At 41.7% G+C, this 17,228-nt stretch overlaps 1 protein-coding gene across 1 annotated transcript in view; it reads left to right on the top strand.

Annotated features, from left to right (window-relative positions):
* Nucleotides 1-16,768, top strand: part of Uxs (UDP-xylose synthase) — a 53,581-nt gene extending 36,813 nt beyond the window's left edge. The window contains exons 5-9 of the mRNA XM_076188350.1: nucleotides 5,955-6,068; nucleotides 7,212-7,399; nucleotides 9,391-9,523; nucleotides 11,018-11,151; nucleotides 14,280-16,768. Coding sequence (XP_076044465.1) covers nucleotides 5,955-6,068; nucleotides 7,212-7,399; nucleotides 9,391-9,523; nucleotides 11,018-11,151; nucleotides 14,280-14,399 — 689 coding nt within the window. The 3' untranslated portion in view covers nucleotides 14,400-16,768. The remainder of the gene's footprint in view (nucleotides 1-5,954; nucleotides 6,069-7,211; nucleotides 7,400-9,390; nucleotides 9,524-11,017; nucleotides 11,152-14,279) is intronic.
* Nucleotides 16,769-17,228: the final 460 nt, after the last annotated feature.

Genomic DNA, 17,228 nt, shown 5'->3' with positions numbered 1-17,228 from the left:
TGATGAGATGTACAAGGGGTGAAAGTGACAGTAGACTGGAAAGAAGCATTAAGGGAGAGCGACTGGAGGAAGTGGATAGTTTTAAATACTTGGGTGCGAATGTTTCTTCAATCTTTTTTTCATACATCATGTCATTTAGACCAGGGATCATCTTAGTTGCCACCTTATGTGTTCTATTTTTCTTATATCTCCCCTCTTTTATATTTTTCAACAGACTGTAGGTTTTGATGGTGGGTAGTAAGGGAGACAGTTCTCTGCCCTCTATTTTGTAGGACCACCACAAGCAGTTACCCATCATTGATTCTGAAGGGGTAGGTCCAAGAAGGGGCAGTACTAGTATAAGAGTTGCTCAACATTCCTTTGTGAGTAGATATGTGTCTCTGACATCGATAAATGCTGTGGAGTGTGATCAGTTGAGGTGCCCTGAAAGACATTAAAATATTGACTGCATATCATTATGTAGTCATACCCTAGTACAGTCACAGAAGTAGCTGATGAAACTAAGTATTACTTCCCAAGTGTAAGATGATTACCTCCATGGAATGAAAGTATCTGGCAGCAGCTGTAATAAAGTACATAAGTCAGCTGTCCCTTGAAAAAAAATAGCATCATACATACAGTATATCTGATTAGTTTTCATCATGTTCAGCGAGTTACAATTGTTTTCAATCGGTCAATCCCTTCCCCCTGGTCTCTCTTGCAGAAGACCCACAGCTTTCAGTTAACTAGTAGTAGCCCCTAGGTGGGTCCAAAAGTGACTCATGGAAGGTGTATTGTGCTCTTGTTTAGGGTGTTCTGTGTCCTCCTCTCTGTGGAAGTTGCATCTGAGGCACTTTGAATCTGTGGCCAATCCTATTCTGTTTTAATACTGTTTCAATAGTGGATAGTGTCTTGAGCACAGTCATGTCAGTGTGGTTCTTATCAGATGTGGGAGGGTTTTTTTCTGTGGTGCTGCTGAGAGGGAAACGGTGGGTGGTGGATGGGAGTAGAATGGGTGGGAGTGGGAGTGGGTGCATGGCTTGAATGGCTACCTCCCCCTTAAGGGGGGAGAAGGCCTTGATATATACAATAGAGTGATGTTTATCCGGCACAAGAGCGGGGTGGAGATGATGCGGAACAAGTGTAAGTTCCAATGTTTTGAGCCCCACCCTCCATAAACCTAATATTGTCCTAGAAACCCTGCTTAACCCTCATTTTTGTTGTTGTGTGCCTTATAAACCCCACTACACGCACATACACACAAACACACACACAATAGAGTACAATAGGTACATACATACATACACCAAGGCTTTTTCCCCCTTCCAAGGGAGGTAGCCAAAAAGGGAAAGGCATAAAAACACTCCCACCCATTTCATCCCTAAATACACTCCACACCCCTCCCACCCTCCCTCTCATCTGAGCACCTCCTGGATGACGGGTCATCCCTGCACCCTGCCCACCGCCCTGGGTCAGAAGCAGTGTCTCAAGACACAGCACATCCACAGCAAGGCCGCTTCATTTAATCGGCGACCCCCCCTCTCCGTCCCCCCTTGCATATAAGGAGAGGACGGGGAGAAATCCCTTCGGGCTGCGTCAAAATTTACTCACACATACTACCCCACCCCCCACCCCCCTGCCCATTCCTCCTCATGCAATCACGACATCATCCATATACAACCATTCTCCACTCACCTCTGTCTTCCGTCCTCTCCCTTCCTTCCTCAACAGACATTCCCCTCTTCCCCAAAGCCCCCTTCACCCCATCCATCCACCTCATCCTAGGACGTCCCCTCATGTTCACTTCCTCCACATCTGCCTTCCATACCTCTTTTACTAGTCTTTCTTCACTCATTCTTTCCATGTGTCCAAACCATCCTAATATTCTTTCATCAACCCTATCTCCCAAATCCTTTTTCACCCCTGTTCTCCTCCTCACCTCCTCATTTCTCACTCTATCCTATTTCTCACTCTATCAATAGGTACAATATGCAATATTTGTACATGTAATAATATAAATATATAAACATAATATAGAAGTGGAAGCGAGCATTAAGGGAGAGACTGGAGGAAGTGGATGGTTTTAGATACTTGGGTGCAAATGTGGCAGGAAAAGGTGGAGTGAAGGTGGAGGTAGAAGGTAGATTGAGAGAAGCGAGTAAATGCCTTGGTGGATTAAAGAGTGTAATGAGGAATAGACATTTGGGAATGGATGCTAAGAGGAGACTGTATGAAGGAGTGATTGTGCCAACAGCACTGTATGGGGCAGAAACATGGAACATAAGAGAGGAAGAGAGAAGGAGTTTGAATGTGTTTGAGATGAGGTGTCTGAGAAGTATGATGGGGGTTACAAGGCTAGATAGAGTGAGAAATGAGGAGGTGAGGAGGAGAACAGGGTGGAAAGGGAGTTGGGAGATAGGGTTGATGAAAGAGTATTAGGATGGTTTGGACACATGGAAAGAATGAGTGAAGAAAGACTAGTAAAAGAGGTATGGAAGGCAGATGTGGAGGGATTGAACATGAAGGGACGTCCTAGGATGAGGTGGATGGATGGGGTGAAGGGGGCTTTGGGGAAGAGGGAAATGTCTGTCGAAGAAAGATGGGAGAGGACAGAAGACGGGTGAATGGAGAATGGTTGTATATGGATGATGTTGTGATGCATGAGGTGGAATGGGCAGGGGGATGGGGGGTGAGGTAGTATGTGTGAGCAAAATTTGACGCAGCCCAAAGGGATTTCTCCCCGTCTTCTCCTTTTATGCATGGTTGGACAGGAGGGGGGGTCACCGATTTAATGAAGCGGCCTTGCTGTGGATGTGCTGTGTCTTGCGACACTGCTTCTGACCCAAGGCAGTGGACAAGATGCAGGGATGACCCGTAATCCAGGAGGTGCTAAGATAAGAGGGATGTGGAGTGTATTCAGGGATGGAATGGGTGGGAATGATTTTATGCCTTTTCCTTTTTGGCTACCTCCCTTGTAAGGGGAAAAAAGCCTTGGTATATGTATATGTATGTAATATAGATATAATATAAATAGATAACTAATGTAAATAATGTAGATACATACATACATATACCAAGGCTTCTTCCCCCTTCCAAGGGAGGTAGCCAAAAAGGGAAAGGCATAAAAACACTCCCACCCACTCCATCCCTAAATACACTCCACACCCCTCCCACCCTTCCTCTCATCTGAGCACCTCCTGGATGACGGGTCATCCCTGCACCCTGCCCACTGCCCCGGGTCAGAAGCAGTGTCGCAAGACACAGTACATCCACAGCAAGGCCGCTTCATTTAATCGGCGACCCCCCCTCTCCGTCCCCCTTTGCATATAAGGAGAGGACGGGGAGAAATCCCTTCGGGCTGCGTCAAAATTTACTCACACATACTACCCCACCCCCCACCCCCCGCCCATTCCTCTTCATGCAGTCACAACATCATCCATATACAACCATTCTCCACTCACCTCTGTCTTCCGTCCTCTCCCTTCCTTCCTCAACAGACATTCCCCTCTTCCCCAAAGCCCCCTTCACCCCATCCATCCACCTCATCCTAGGACGTCCCCTCATGTTCACTCCCTCCACATCTGCCTTCCATACCTCTTTTACTAGTCTTTCTTCACTCATTCTTTCCATGTGTCCAAACCATCCTAATATTCTTTCATCAACCCTCTCTCCCAAATCCTTTTTCACCCCTGTTCTCCTCCTCACCTCCTCATTTCTCACTCTATCTAGCCTAGTAACCCCCACCATACTTCTCAGACACCTCATCTCAAACACATTCAAACTCCTTCTCTCTTCTTCTCTTATGTTCCACGTTTCTGCCCCATACAGTGCTGTTGGCACAATCACTCCTTCATACAGTCTCCTCTTCGCATCCATTCCCAAATGTCTATTTCTCATTACACTCTTTAAACCACCAAGGCATTTACTCGCTTCTCTCAATCTACATTCTACCTCCACCTTCACTCCACCTTTTCCTGCTACACTTGCACCCAAGTATCTAAAACTATCCACTTCCTCCAGTCGCTCTCCCTTAATGTTCACTTCCAGTCTACTGCCACTTTCACCCCTTGTACATCTCATCACCTTACTTTTACCCACATTTATCTTTAGCTTTCTTCTATCACATACTCTCCCAAACTCTGCCACCAGCTTCCTCAATCCCTCCTCTGACCCTGCCACAAGCGCAGTGTCGTCCGCAAACAACAGCTGGCTCACCTCCCACTTTTCTCCATTTTCTTTAACCATCTCCAATCCCTAAATAATGTAGATACAGTAAATAGATATAGTACAAGTATAAAAAATAAACCAGTACTATACTTACCATCCTCTCCTTTTTTGCATGAGGGGACAGAGAGGGGGGTCGCCAATTTAATGAGGCAGCATTCTTGTGGATGTGCTGTTTCTTGAGTCACTGCTTCTGACCCAGGGCAGTGGACAAGATTCAGGGATGACCCGTCATCCAGGAGGTGCCAAGATTAGAGGGTGGAGGGGAGTGGAGTGTATTAGGGATGGAATGGGTGGGAATGGTTACCTCCCTTGTAAGGTGGAAAAAGCCTTTAGTATATGTATGTATACTTACCAGCTCAAGAAGTATATTGTACTGTAGATAAACCTACACCTGACACCTGGTCTGTACACTGTATACTGTATTAGACATAATTTTCCTTTGTTTTACTGTATTGTTCTTGTATTGAAAATGAGAAGTAATGCTTCATGTTATGCAACAAAATTAGTCCTTTTTCCTTTGTTTCACACCTATACTTCAGAGACTTGTGCTGTAACTTAATTTCTAACTTATTTTCTAACTTAATTCTATACTTTACTTTTGTTTAGTTTTCCATGGGTTGTCAGGGTTCTCTGCCTTGAGCCACAAAAACTCTGACACCAGGAGGTACTGCCAGACCAGGTGTGCTTGCTGTTGGGCCCTAGTACTTGCCTTGGCAGATAACTTTCATATGTCTTTATCAATATCCCCTCTTATTTTTTGCTGTGATTGTGTGGAGAAATATGCATGTGTGCAAACTTTGCCCTCTCTCTCTCAAAAGTATGTGCACACCCATGTGAGCCACCATCTGATCATTTAAGCAAATACACACCATTTGTAAGTTTATAAACGTTTTCAAATTATTTCTACACTCCAGCCAAGTGGCAAAGTCATTTTGTTGGCAATGGGAGCACTAGAGTTAGAATAGAAAAAAAAAGCAATTATTGCTTTGACTGTTGGCAAGTTACCATATTTTTAGAGAATTTATAAGTTGATGTTTGGTTGGAACTTCTTTATTGAAAGGCTTTTAATGTCATTTGAAAACTGTGTGTGTGCACATTTTTTCTTTATGTATGCTGGTTGTAAAATGTGTGCGCACATGCACACAGCTTAGATGGAACATTGGTCTCTATACATACACACATACATATACCAAAGGCCTTTTTCCCCCTTACATGGGGGGTAGCCAAAAAGAAAAGGGCATAGAAACCACTCCCACCCATTCCATCCTCTACATATTCCACTCCCCTCCACCCTCCTCCCGCCCTCTCAACTTGGCACCTCCTGGTCTCTGTATAACATACATAGATGAGATGGTTGGTGGTGGTTTCATACCATTGTTATGACTTTGTCGATACATCGAATGCTGGATAAATGGTGATTTACAGTATATACTGGTAGATGGAGTATTGAATTTGTTGGTCTATCTTCAGAGGCTTGTTTACTGATCTGAATGTGTGTGTGTTTTTGTGTGGTACAGGTTTTAGGCTGGTACAATGATAGAGTACGCCAACATGACCTTTTGATCCATAACAAGGGCAGATAATGAATTTTAAAACTCAAATTGTATTCAGTTGTCTCAGCTAGAAACTTGTTCCATTCATTGATGATGCATTTGGCAAGATTATTTTTACCTAATTCTAGGTTAGATGTACATCCTGATAGCTTGAACCCATTATGATGTAGATTCTTAATATGACTCAAATTTCAGGCTTAGCAAAACGTGTGAATGCAAGAGCGCTTATTGCCAGTACTTCTGAAGTATACGGAGACCCAGAAGTACATCCTCAGCCTGAGAATTACTGGGGACATGTCAACCCAATTGGTGAGTAATTGTAGTTTACTTCATATATATATGTAAATATGTGGAGTAACTTAGGTGGTAAAGCCTATGCTTAAACAATACATGAGTTCAGATCTAAATATCATAATTGGAAATCAAAGATATAGATTAAGTTGGAACTGTTCATATCTAAATATGATAATTGGAAAGCAAGGCTATAGATGAAGTTGGAACTGTACTTGTATTCGAGGTTAGGTATGATAAAAAATTAGGGAATAGGAGATGGGACCCAATGAGCATTGCTCCTTTATTGTAAATTACAATTAGGTAAATACCTAACCCTGTAGGCTTCTTCACCCTTAGAAGGGAGGTATCCAGCCAAGGCATGGACCCAGCCCCACCTATCCCGTTCCCATCTGTCTCCCATTTCCCTCTATTATTTTAACTCCTTGTGGATGAAGGGTCATCCTCATCCCCTGCCTACTGCCTGAGTCATAGACAATACAGCAAGCTAGTACATCCACATACATATCTATGTATTTGTCTGTATGCCAATAGTCATCTTTCCTCACCCATTAGTTTCTCTTTTATCTTAGCTCCTCATGGGTGAAGGGTCATCCCTGTCTCATGCTCATTGGCCAGGTCAGAAGCAATGCAGCAAGATGCAGCACATCCACAGCAGGGCCCCTCTCTTTCGTGTTCACTACAATCTTCCCTCCTTATCCCCTCGTATGAAAACAAAGTGGACAAGGAGAAACCCCTCTGTGCTGCATCAATTTGCCGTCAATTCCCAACCATTCTCCACTTATCTCTTGCCCTCTCCCTTCTCTGCTCAACAGACATACCCCCTTTACTCCAGGGCCCTATCTATCTCATTCTCGTTCCTCCCATCAAATATCCCTTTTACTCAAGGCCCCATCTGTCTCATTCTCTGTCCTCCCCTCAAACTCACTCCATCCACCTCTGCCTTCCACACTCTTTTCCTCAATGTTTTATATACTAATGAATTATTGAAATAGGACACCATATCAGTAACTTGGTATTTCAACAGAAGAAGAGTGTTTTATTTGGGTTAAAAGACTCGAGTTGTATACATGAATATAGGACCTGGAGTGAAAAGATTACAATAATATATTGTGCAAGCTCTCTCTCCCATGAAATGTTGACAGGAATGCCTTCTTTCAGGCCCACGTGCTTGTTACGACGAAGCTAAGCGAGTAGCTGAGACTCTTGCTTATTCGTACATGAAGCAAGACAAGATAGAGGTCAGAGTAGCAAGAATCTTCAACACTTACGGACCTCGAATGCACATGCAAGATGGAAGGGTTGTGTCTAATTTCATCCTGCAGGCACTCACAGGAGAGGATATCACAGTAAGCATATAGGTTCATGTTTGTATGTGAATATTTGGATTATCATCATCCCCTAGTGCATCTCTTTTCGGAATTTCAACCCATCCTGCTTGTGTGCTCTGTTGATTCTGAAATGGATGAGGAGGGAATGTTGCTGTGTAATGAAATGGTGGAGGTAAAACTGTTTTGGCTGTCGGGCACTGCTGTGGATGTGCTGTCTTGCTTCATTGCTTCTGACCCAAGCACTGAGCACAGATGACTCATCATCCAAGGGGAGTTGAGGTGAAATGGACACCAAATGGGTGTGGAGTGGGTGAGTTTATGCCTTGGATGGGCCACCCCCCCCCTTATAATGGGGAAAAGGCCCTTTGGTATATGTGTACATGTACCACATATACCTCTAGTAATTTTATTTCTACCCTCAGGTAGAAGAGGAAGAGAATGTGTAGATTAAGTTTTTGTAGCAAGACAGATATACAAGTAGTTTTTGGCAAAGGGTGAGGATGTCTTTTGGACTTTAATCAAGTCAAATTCTCACTTGCAGCATTGGCTGCCATATGTATGATGCCTCACACTACTCTCATTATAAAATATAAAGTCACAGCTGTATTACTTGTTCTCTTTTACTCTGAGTAATTAACAAGCTACATAAATTGTTAGTTCGTCCACATTTGGAATATGCTGTTTCCGTATGGTCACCAAATCTCATTAAAGACATTGACAAATTAGAAAAAGTACAACGGCAAGCCACAAAACTGATTCCAAATATCAAAAATAAATCATACGAAAATCGACTTAAGCACATGAATCTGTTTTCCCTAAAAAAGCGTAGACTCAGAGGTGACTTGATACAGGTCTTTAAGATTTTAAAGGGAATTGACAACATCAAAAGTGACAAAATTTTCACATTGAATGAGAATCAGACAAGAAACAATGGTCACAAACTGTCCGGAAATAGATTCAATTTGGAAGTAGGTAGAAACAACTTTGCCAACCGTGTAGTTAATGAATGGAATAAACTTCCTGCACAGGTAGTGCAATGTAGTTCAGTTCAAAGCTTTAAGAATCATTTAGATAAATACCTAAGTAAGATGCTGTAATGATTATAATTTATGTTATATTATTTGTTTTTGTTTTGTTATAATTTGTCTGTCTGATTTTCATTTATTATTAGTTATATGTCAATTTATAATCATTTACTATTTACCTGTTTGTTATTCAACTATACCTATGCATTTATTTATGTATTTTGTTATTTTTACATTTTTATGATTTTAATTTACTATTAATATGATATACATATATAGATATGTGTGTATATATATATATATATATATATGTATATATATATATATATATTTTTTTTTTTTTTTTTTTTTTTTTTTTTTTTTTTTTTTTTTTTTTTTTGCATCCGACCTAGATATGGATCAAAAGGTCTCCTGTCGGCATGCTCCGCCTTTGTAATCCTTTGTAATGATAAACACAGAAAATGTGATGATACCAGTTCACAGAATCTGGGGGTAACTTGTGTACAACTACAAAAACTATATATATATAATCAAAACGCCAATCCTCGTGTACCCACTCACACCTCATGATGCCTATATAGCCGTCATCTTACCGAAGTGGTTACGAGTGGGGGAACAGCATAATGGAGGGACAGTCATAGTATAATAAAGTAGCATCATTTCTCTATGAATAGAGATTTCCTCTGTCACAGACAAAATGATGCGTGGCTCTTGTCCATAGGGGCACCCCAGGTAGACCCTAAAATATCAGCTGCATGCTACTGAGCAGATTTTAACCTCTCAATAACATGCAGCCAATACCCCCAGAGGGTGAATGAAATATTTTATATACAGGAATAAATAGATGAATGAATATTCTCATATTTATTTGCATAAAAATTGGGGAAACTAGTTGCTTCTTTTCCTTTTTCTTGACTTTGGTGGCTAGGTGTAGAGGGAAAGAAAAATTATAAATTTATTTACTTATCTATTTGTAATTGACAGGTTTATGGAAGTGGAAAGCAAACAAGATCATTCCAATACGTTAGTGACTTGGTTGATGGACTCATTAAGCTCATGAATTCCAATATCTCCTTGCCAGTTAATTTGGGAAATCCCGATGAACACACAATTGAAGGTAAGCTGTCTTTTAGCAAGCATGAAATGCATTATAGAAATGTTTCAAAGTTATTTTTTTCCCCATGTCATACATACATACATATACCAAGGGCTTTTGTCCCTCTTACAAGGGAGGTAGCCAAAGTCAAAGGCATAAATACATTCTCATCCATGTCATCCCCACATACTCCACTCCCATTCACCACCCCTCCCTCTTTTCATGGGTCATCCCTGCATCTCACCCACTGCCCTGGGTCAGAGGCAATGCAACAAGACACAACACATCCACAGCAAGGCCACTTCATTTAATTGGCACCCCACCCTCTCCATCCCCTCATACAGAAAGAGAGAGGGCAGGCAGAAATCCCTATGGGCTGCGTCAAAATATTCACACATACTCCCTTACCCCTCCCCTCAATCCCCAATCCACTCCCTTCCATGCATCACAGCATCATCCATACACAACCATTCTCCTCTCACTGTCTTCTCCTTTCCTTCCTCAACAGACATTCCCCTCTTTCCCAGTGCCTCTTTTGCCACATCTGTCCATCTCATCTTTGGTCTCCCCCTCATGTTCACTCCCTCCCACTCTTCTCTCAGCTTCTTTTTGTGCTCCTTTTCCTTTTCTTTCTCGTTTAACCACTTCAGTACAAGTCAAATTCTTGTGCACAGCATTGGCTGCCCTATGTACAATGCATCACACTACTCGCATTATAAAATATAAAGTTACTGCTGCTGTATTACTCATTCTCTTTCACTCTGAGTAATATTAAACTCGGAAAATGTGACCAAAACAGTTCACAGAATCCGGGTTAACTCATGTACAACTACGAAAAAATATATGTAATGAAGATGCCGACACTGGCATCCTTATGTATCCACTTGTGCCTTATGATGCCTCATCATACCAAAGTGGTTAAGCAGTTTAAGCACCTCCCAAGTGTCTGTCCTTTTCCACTTTCTCCATCTATCTTCCACTCTCTACTTACCTTCCACCAAAAAATTATCTGATATTTCCCCACTCTCTCCCCCAAGAATATGTACATCCAAAACTCTTCCTACTCTTCTCCTGGTTACCATTATATATTCCATTAAAGCCATATCTACCATCCATCCACCACCCTCTCCAATGTATACTTATGCTTGGCTTTCTTCCTAAACAATGTGTTTGCTATCATCAATTCTTTCTAGACTTATCTCCACCATCAACTCTCCACTATTTTTTCATGGTACTCCACACCTCCCAACCACTCCATCTATTGGTTCATCTCCTACCCTAGCATTGAGATCTCCCAATACCACTACATTGACTTTTCTCCTTAAATCCTCTATGCACTCATTTAAATCTATCCAAAAAACCTCTGGACAGTCCAAATGGTGTGTACAGTTCTGCAACATAGATAAAGATATAGATATATAGATACTGCTAATTAGTAGATAAATTGGTAATTAAATCAGTGAAAGTAAAGAAGATTGGAGAAAAACTTGTAATGCTTGTTCCCTCTTGTTTTAGAATTTGCTCGTAAAATACAGAAGATTGTTGGTGGGAAGAGTAAAATTGTACACATGAATGCTATGGAAGATGATCCTCAACGACGTAAGCCGGACATTACACGTGCAAAGACGTACCTGAATTGGGAGCCAATGGTAAGTGGAACTATTACAGAAGACTCATTGTTCTCGGGTAACTGGTAACAGCCACCAGATTGGCCTGTAAGTCACGTAAAGAAGAAATGTTGTCGGGTTAGCGCTAAGGTGGGGCGGCGTAGATTGAAGTGTTTGTTGAGAAAGGTGTCTCAACATTGAAGTGTTCACTGTCTTCTGTGTGATGGTTGCACCTGGGGTAGTTTGTTGCTGTGGCCAGTTCTATTCTGTGTTGGTACTGCTTTAATGACAGATGGTGTCCAGAGCTTCTATTGAGAGGTACTGCTTTAATGACAGATGGTGTCCAGAGCTTCTATTGAGAGGTATTTTTCTACATACATACATACATATACCAAGGCTTTTTTCCCCTTCCAAGGGAGGTAGCCACAAAGGGAAAGGCATAAAAACACTCCCACCCATTTCATCCCTAAATACACTCCACACCCCTCCCACCCTTCCTCTCATCTGAGCACCTCCTGGATGACGGGTCATCCCTGAACCCTGCCCACCGCCCTGGGTCAGAAGCAGTGTCGCAAGACACAGTACATCCACAGCAAGGCCGCTTCATTTAATCGGCGACCCCCCCTCTCCGTCCCCCTTTGCATATAAGGAGAGGACGGGGAGAAATCCCTTCGGGCTGCGTCAAAATTTACTCACACATACTACCCCACCCCCCACCCCCCCGCCCATTCCTCCTCATGCAGTCACAACATCATCCATATACAACCATTCTCCACTCACCTCTGTCTTCCGTCCTCTCCCTTCCTTCCTCAACAGACATTCCCCTCTTCCCCAAAGCCCCCTTCACCCCATCCATCCACCTATTTTTCTGCTGAACTAATATCTGGCTTTTTCTTTGTCACATTGACTGAACTTACTAGATTTACTTTAGATTTAGATCTTGTATTTCTGATACAGTGCAAATATTGTAAGTACAAAACATATAAGATTTTAATCCAAGTTTCATATAAAAATCCATGTAACATGACTTGGATCATTAACAGTGTCTGTATGTATAGAAGTTTACTAAAAATTCTTACGAAACTGGCTTCAAGGTAAATGTATTACCTGAGAATTATTAAGAATATAAGACTCATTTGTGGGAGGTGTTGCAGATATACTTTTAAGGGTAGCTAAAAGTATGACATAAGTAGTAGAGCTTGTGTTAGGATTGGAAATAAATTAAGGAGTTTGAGGTGAAGGTGGGGTCCCACCAGAGTTGCTTTATCTCACTATGGTTGTTCAACATATACTCGTACATGGATGGGGTGGTATGTGAGGTAAGTGCAAGGGTAATGAGCAAGGTATTAGAGATAGTTAATGAGAGACGAGGGAAGTTGGAAGTTAGCCAGTTGGTTGTAGATGACACCTATTTTGTCTGGGTCGTGGGAGGGGTGAAGGCAGTTAGTGATGGAGTTTGGGAGGGTATATGTGTGGGTGAAGTTGAAAGTGATGAGGTGGCAGTGAGGAAGTCTTAACCATTTCCATACGGTGATGCCTACGTAGGCGGCATGAGGAGCAAGTGGGTATTCGATGATGCCGACGCCGGCATCTTGATTATATTTATTGTAGTCGTACCTACGTAACCTCCATTCTCTCTAAACTGGCTTCATCATATTTTCTATGGTTATCAAAATACACGGGTGAAAGAGAACGAACGATTGAGCACTGACTTTATTTTTTATAATGCGATTATTATTACACAACATTGCACGTCTGGCAGCTAATGCTGCCAGACGTGCGATGTGCCCCGGAGTGAAGAGGTTAAAGGCTAAAGAAAATGGATACGCGTAGTTCTAAGTATCTACGGTCACATATAGCAGAGAAAGGAATGGAGTAGAGGTGGAGGTAAACTATAGAGTGAGGGGAGCATGTAGACATCCAAGGGTAATGAAAAGTTTCATGAGAAATAGGTATCTGGGAATGGACTCAAAGAAAAGAGTGTGAAGGGGTGAGTGTGTCTTCGGCATTGTTTGGGCCAGAAACTTTGACTGTAATGGAGGCCGAAATAAGATCATATATATTTGAAATGAAGTGTTTTAGATATATGGTGGGGTTGCAAGGATGGGTAGAGTGAGAAATGAGGAGGTGAGGAGGAGAGCAGGGGTGGAAAGGGAACATTTTCCAGATGGCCAAAATGCAGTCGCTTAAAAAAAGACACAGAACAGGTCATCTTATACTCTCCTGGATTCTAGACATCTCCATAAAATTTCATCACTGTGTGGCCAGCATTGATTCTATGCGTAAGGGATTGCTCAGTTGATTTTTAGGCTTGGATACTTTTTCTATTAATTGAGTTATCACACTTTTATTTTTTTAGGAGATATGCCCCGTGGGGCTACAGGGAGAAGGATGCCTAGTCCCAATCCCCGTCCCTTTCTTCTCGCCTCTTACAATCCAAGTGGGAATACTTGGTGGCAGTATTCTTTTCCCCCACCATTGGGAATTCCCCCATCACAGAAAGAGAATACTCAGAGAAATGGTACAGGACAGCAACAAGGGGTTGGGGGACAGCATAACGGAGGGACAGTCGTAGTATAAAAAAAAGTAAAAGAGGTATGGAAGGCAGATGTGGAGGGAGTGAACATGAGGGGACGTCCTAGGATGAGGTGGATGGATGGGGTGAAGGGGGCTTTGGGGAAGAGGGGAATGTCTGTTAAGGAAGGGAGAGGACGGAAGACAGAGGTGAGTGGAGAATGGTTGTATATGGATGATGTTGTGATTGCATGAGGAGGAATGGGCAGGGGGTGGGGGTGAGGTAGTATGTGTTAGCAAATTTTGACGCAGCCCGAAGGGATTTCTCCCCGTCCTCTCCTTATATGCAAGGGGGGACGGAGAGGGGGGGTCGCCGATTAAATGAAGCGGCCTTGCTGTGGATGTGCTGTGTCTTGCGACACTGCTTCTGACCCAGGGCAGTGGGCAAGGTGCAGGGATGACCCGTCATCCAGGAGGTGCTCAGATGAGAGGGAGGGTGGGAGGGGTGTGGATTGTATTTAGGGATGAAATGGGTGGGAGTGTTTTTATGCCTTTCCCTTTTTGGCTACCTCCCTTGAAAGGGGGAAAAAGCCTTGGTATATGTATGTATGTATGAGTTATCACGGCATTAAGTTGAAATTTCTGTTTCCTCTCAGGTACCCTTAGAAGTTGGCCTCCAGAAAACTATGGAATATTTCCGAGGCGAGTTGTTAAGGTCCAAGCATTCCGAAAGGAACCTACAGATGCCAACAGCAGAAGTTCTTGTCGAGTCTTGAAGTGGAGGTGAAAAGGTTTATGATCTGTGATGGAAATAATTTCTTCAGTAAGAATAAGTAAACAGGTTGAGGTTTGGTTGGATTGTACTTAATGACCCAATCACAATTATTATTATTATTATTATTTTCTTTTTCTTTTTACGTAGACAGAGATGTCTGTGAACTTCACTCAAGCTGATGACTAAGCATGTTTTATGATTTTTCATTTTCATTTTCATTTTCATGCTTGTGGATTGATAGATTTGCCTTGAGCTATATAGCACAGATTTTAATAAGCTCGTAGTGTAGTGTGTGTAGGCAGGATCCTACAAAGATACATTGTTATGAGCTGTGAGATTTAGTTTTCTTATCAGTCCTTGAACATGGCTTGAATGTATACAGTGCTGTTTTTATGAGGTTGTACAAGTTTATAGCATTTCCCTCTCCAATTTCTAATCATCATATCAAAATGTTTTACCAGAATCTATTTGAATCCTTGTTGTACCAATGGGTATAAGTTGTGGTCATATCATCTATACTATAGTCCAAAATAGAAATTGTTAAAATCACATTTATACCATATATACTAAAGTCAAGAATTTATATATTGAAGATTCTTAATATATGTTGAAGATTCATTCTGCTTAGCTACAAAGTATTTTTTTTTTTTAATTTGCCCCCTTCAGTCCAGCGGATATCATGGAGCCATTGAAATCAATTAGGTTTTTACCAGGAGTTAACTTTTTTGATACATAAATGGATTGAAGATTGAGATAGTTTTAACCCCAATATTCTGAGGGTCATTTCCCAGTTGAATCCAACGGAGGTATTAGCCAACATAAAATCCAATTTATGCCACTGGATTGAGTGGGGGCAGGGTGAGTGGATATGTATCCATGTTGGGAAAAGAAGCTTGGGATGAGGTGTAAACCCATTATGTGTGGGTGTCTGTTGTCAGCTGAATAAAGTAACATGATATTAGCTAGAACAGGAGAATAATGATCCTGAAACATGGACGAGGAGAGAATCATCTCCTGGCTGCCCATTTTCAAAACGTGTCTACCCCCCCTCGCTGACGTTCAGCATCAAGACTGGACCCAAGATATCTGTCAACTTCAACTGAATTTCTTCCACTTTATCACACATGGAGAGCTGATAAGCACCAGCTGCTCCCATCTCCTACTCTGAACTGGAAACATAGAAACAGTCCCACTTCAGTACAAATGGACATCAGTCGAAAGTTTCTTCCCAAAGAGATCTATGGGAGCAGGGCCCTCACATGGTGGGGGGTTTAGGGAGTTACATGTGCCCTGGAGGGGTGGGGGGCAATTCTAGTCTGGACATCCTGCCCACAAGGCTGACAAAATAATTATAAAAGAAAAAAAAAAAAGGTCAAAGGAGCCCTGAACATTTTACTGTAAATTATGAGTTTTGCGTTAAAGTCAACAGAATATGCAATATTTTCCCCTTGTCCTCTCTGCAATGGGGACATTGAATAGCACTTGAAATCTGTTTATTTCACAAGCCAATTGCTGTAATAGGCAGTAAGGGAGAGTGGTGATGGGGGGCGGGGGGGTCACTGCCCTGGGGCGGCACTTAGGCATGTTGCAAGGGTTCTGCATGGAAGGGCCCGAGGACTGGTGTCAGTTACTTGGGGGCTCTTGGTTTCTGGTCAGTGAAACTTGAGGTAACAGTTATCGGTAGAACAGATTTTCCAAAGTGTTCTCCAAGCTTAAATGGTTTTATAAGACTGCCTGTAACTCCTTTTGGTCTGAAGTCCTTCAGCCATCTTGCTAAGATTTTTCATTGTTTGCCTGAACAAAATTATAAATGCAAGCCTGAAAGTGTTAAAGGGCCTGCATTTCCAATACTATGAAATATCTGAATTTATTTTCAAGACACTACAACATTCATTTACAGTTTATTACTAAAATAATTTTTAGGCCATACCAGATTTGAAGGCGCAAGTTCCTATTTTACTTATCATTCTATTTAGCATCAGAGTTTTTGCTGTGCAGAATAAATTTGTTTAGCATTAGCCTCAACAAGAGCTTAGAAGTTATATTTGGGTGCGAATATAATAGTATCTCTTGTGTTGTATTAAATGTGGATAAATGTAGTTAAACATGAGTGCCCTTAACACTGCCTCATCTGTCACTAAAGTATTGTATTTTGTCCTTGAGTATATCCTGCTGAAAAAGTGTTTGTATTTCATTGCTGATAACCAGCTTTTCTGTCCTTGAGGACAATATCACACCCAAGAGGACTCATCAAGGTAATAAAGGAGAGATTTATTGAGGGGTGGAGCAAGGACGGAGAGAAATTAAAAGTATACATATGTTACACACACACACACACACATACATATATATATATATATATATATATATGTATATCATATATATATATATATATATATATATATACATATATATATATATATATATATATATGTATATATACCAAAAAGCCCTTTCCCCTTTCTAAGAAGGGTGGCCTGTAAAGGCATACCAACCTTTCACCCATCCCATATCCATCCAACACTAGTTTATTCAACACCCATATGATCAACATGTTTCTTTCACTGTAGATCTGTCTCCAATTGTGAAGAAATGTTGCATGACTACTCCAAGAGGTGTCACTAAAGTCTCTTTACATATTGACTGCTTATGACTTCAGTACCCATACAGGGGCACAGAAAAGATGAAGTCATAGAGGCAGTAAAGAGAGGAGGGATAGTTGAGGTTAAATGTCATTGGTACTCCTGTTTGAGTAGAAATTAAGTAATCTTGAAAGAATGGCTCTGGTCCATAAAGAGGAGGGATTGTGGAAGTTACCAGCATTCTTTTT

This window comes from Oratosquilla oratoria, chromosome 7 (genome assembly GCF_046742065.1).
Source record: "Oratosquilla oratoria isolate Oo_2021 chromosome 7, ASM4674206v1, whole genome shotgun sequence".
In the NCBI taxonomy this organism is placed as follows: domain Eukaryota; kingdom Metazoa; phylum Arthropoda; class Malacostraca; order Stomatopoda; family Squillidae; genus Oratosquilla; species Oratosquilla oratoria.
The sequence above is the reverse complement of the archived record's forward strand: the minus strand, read 5'-3'. Positions and strand labels throughout refer to the sequence as shown.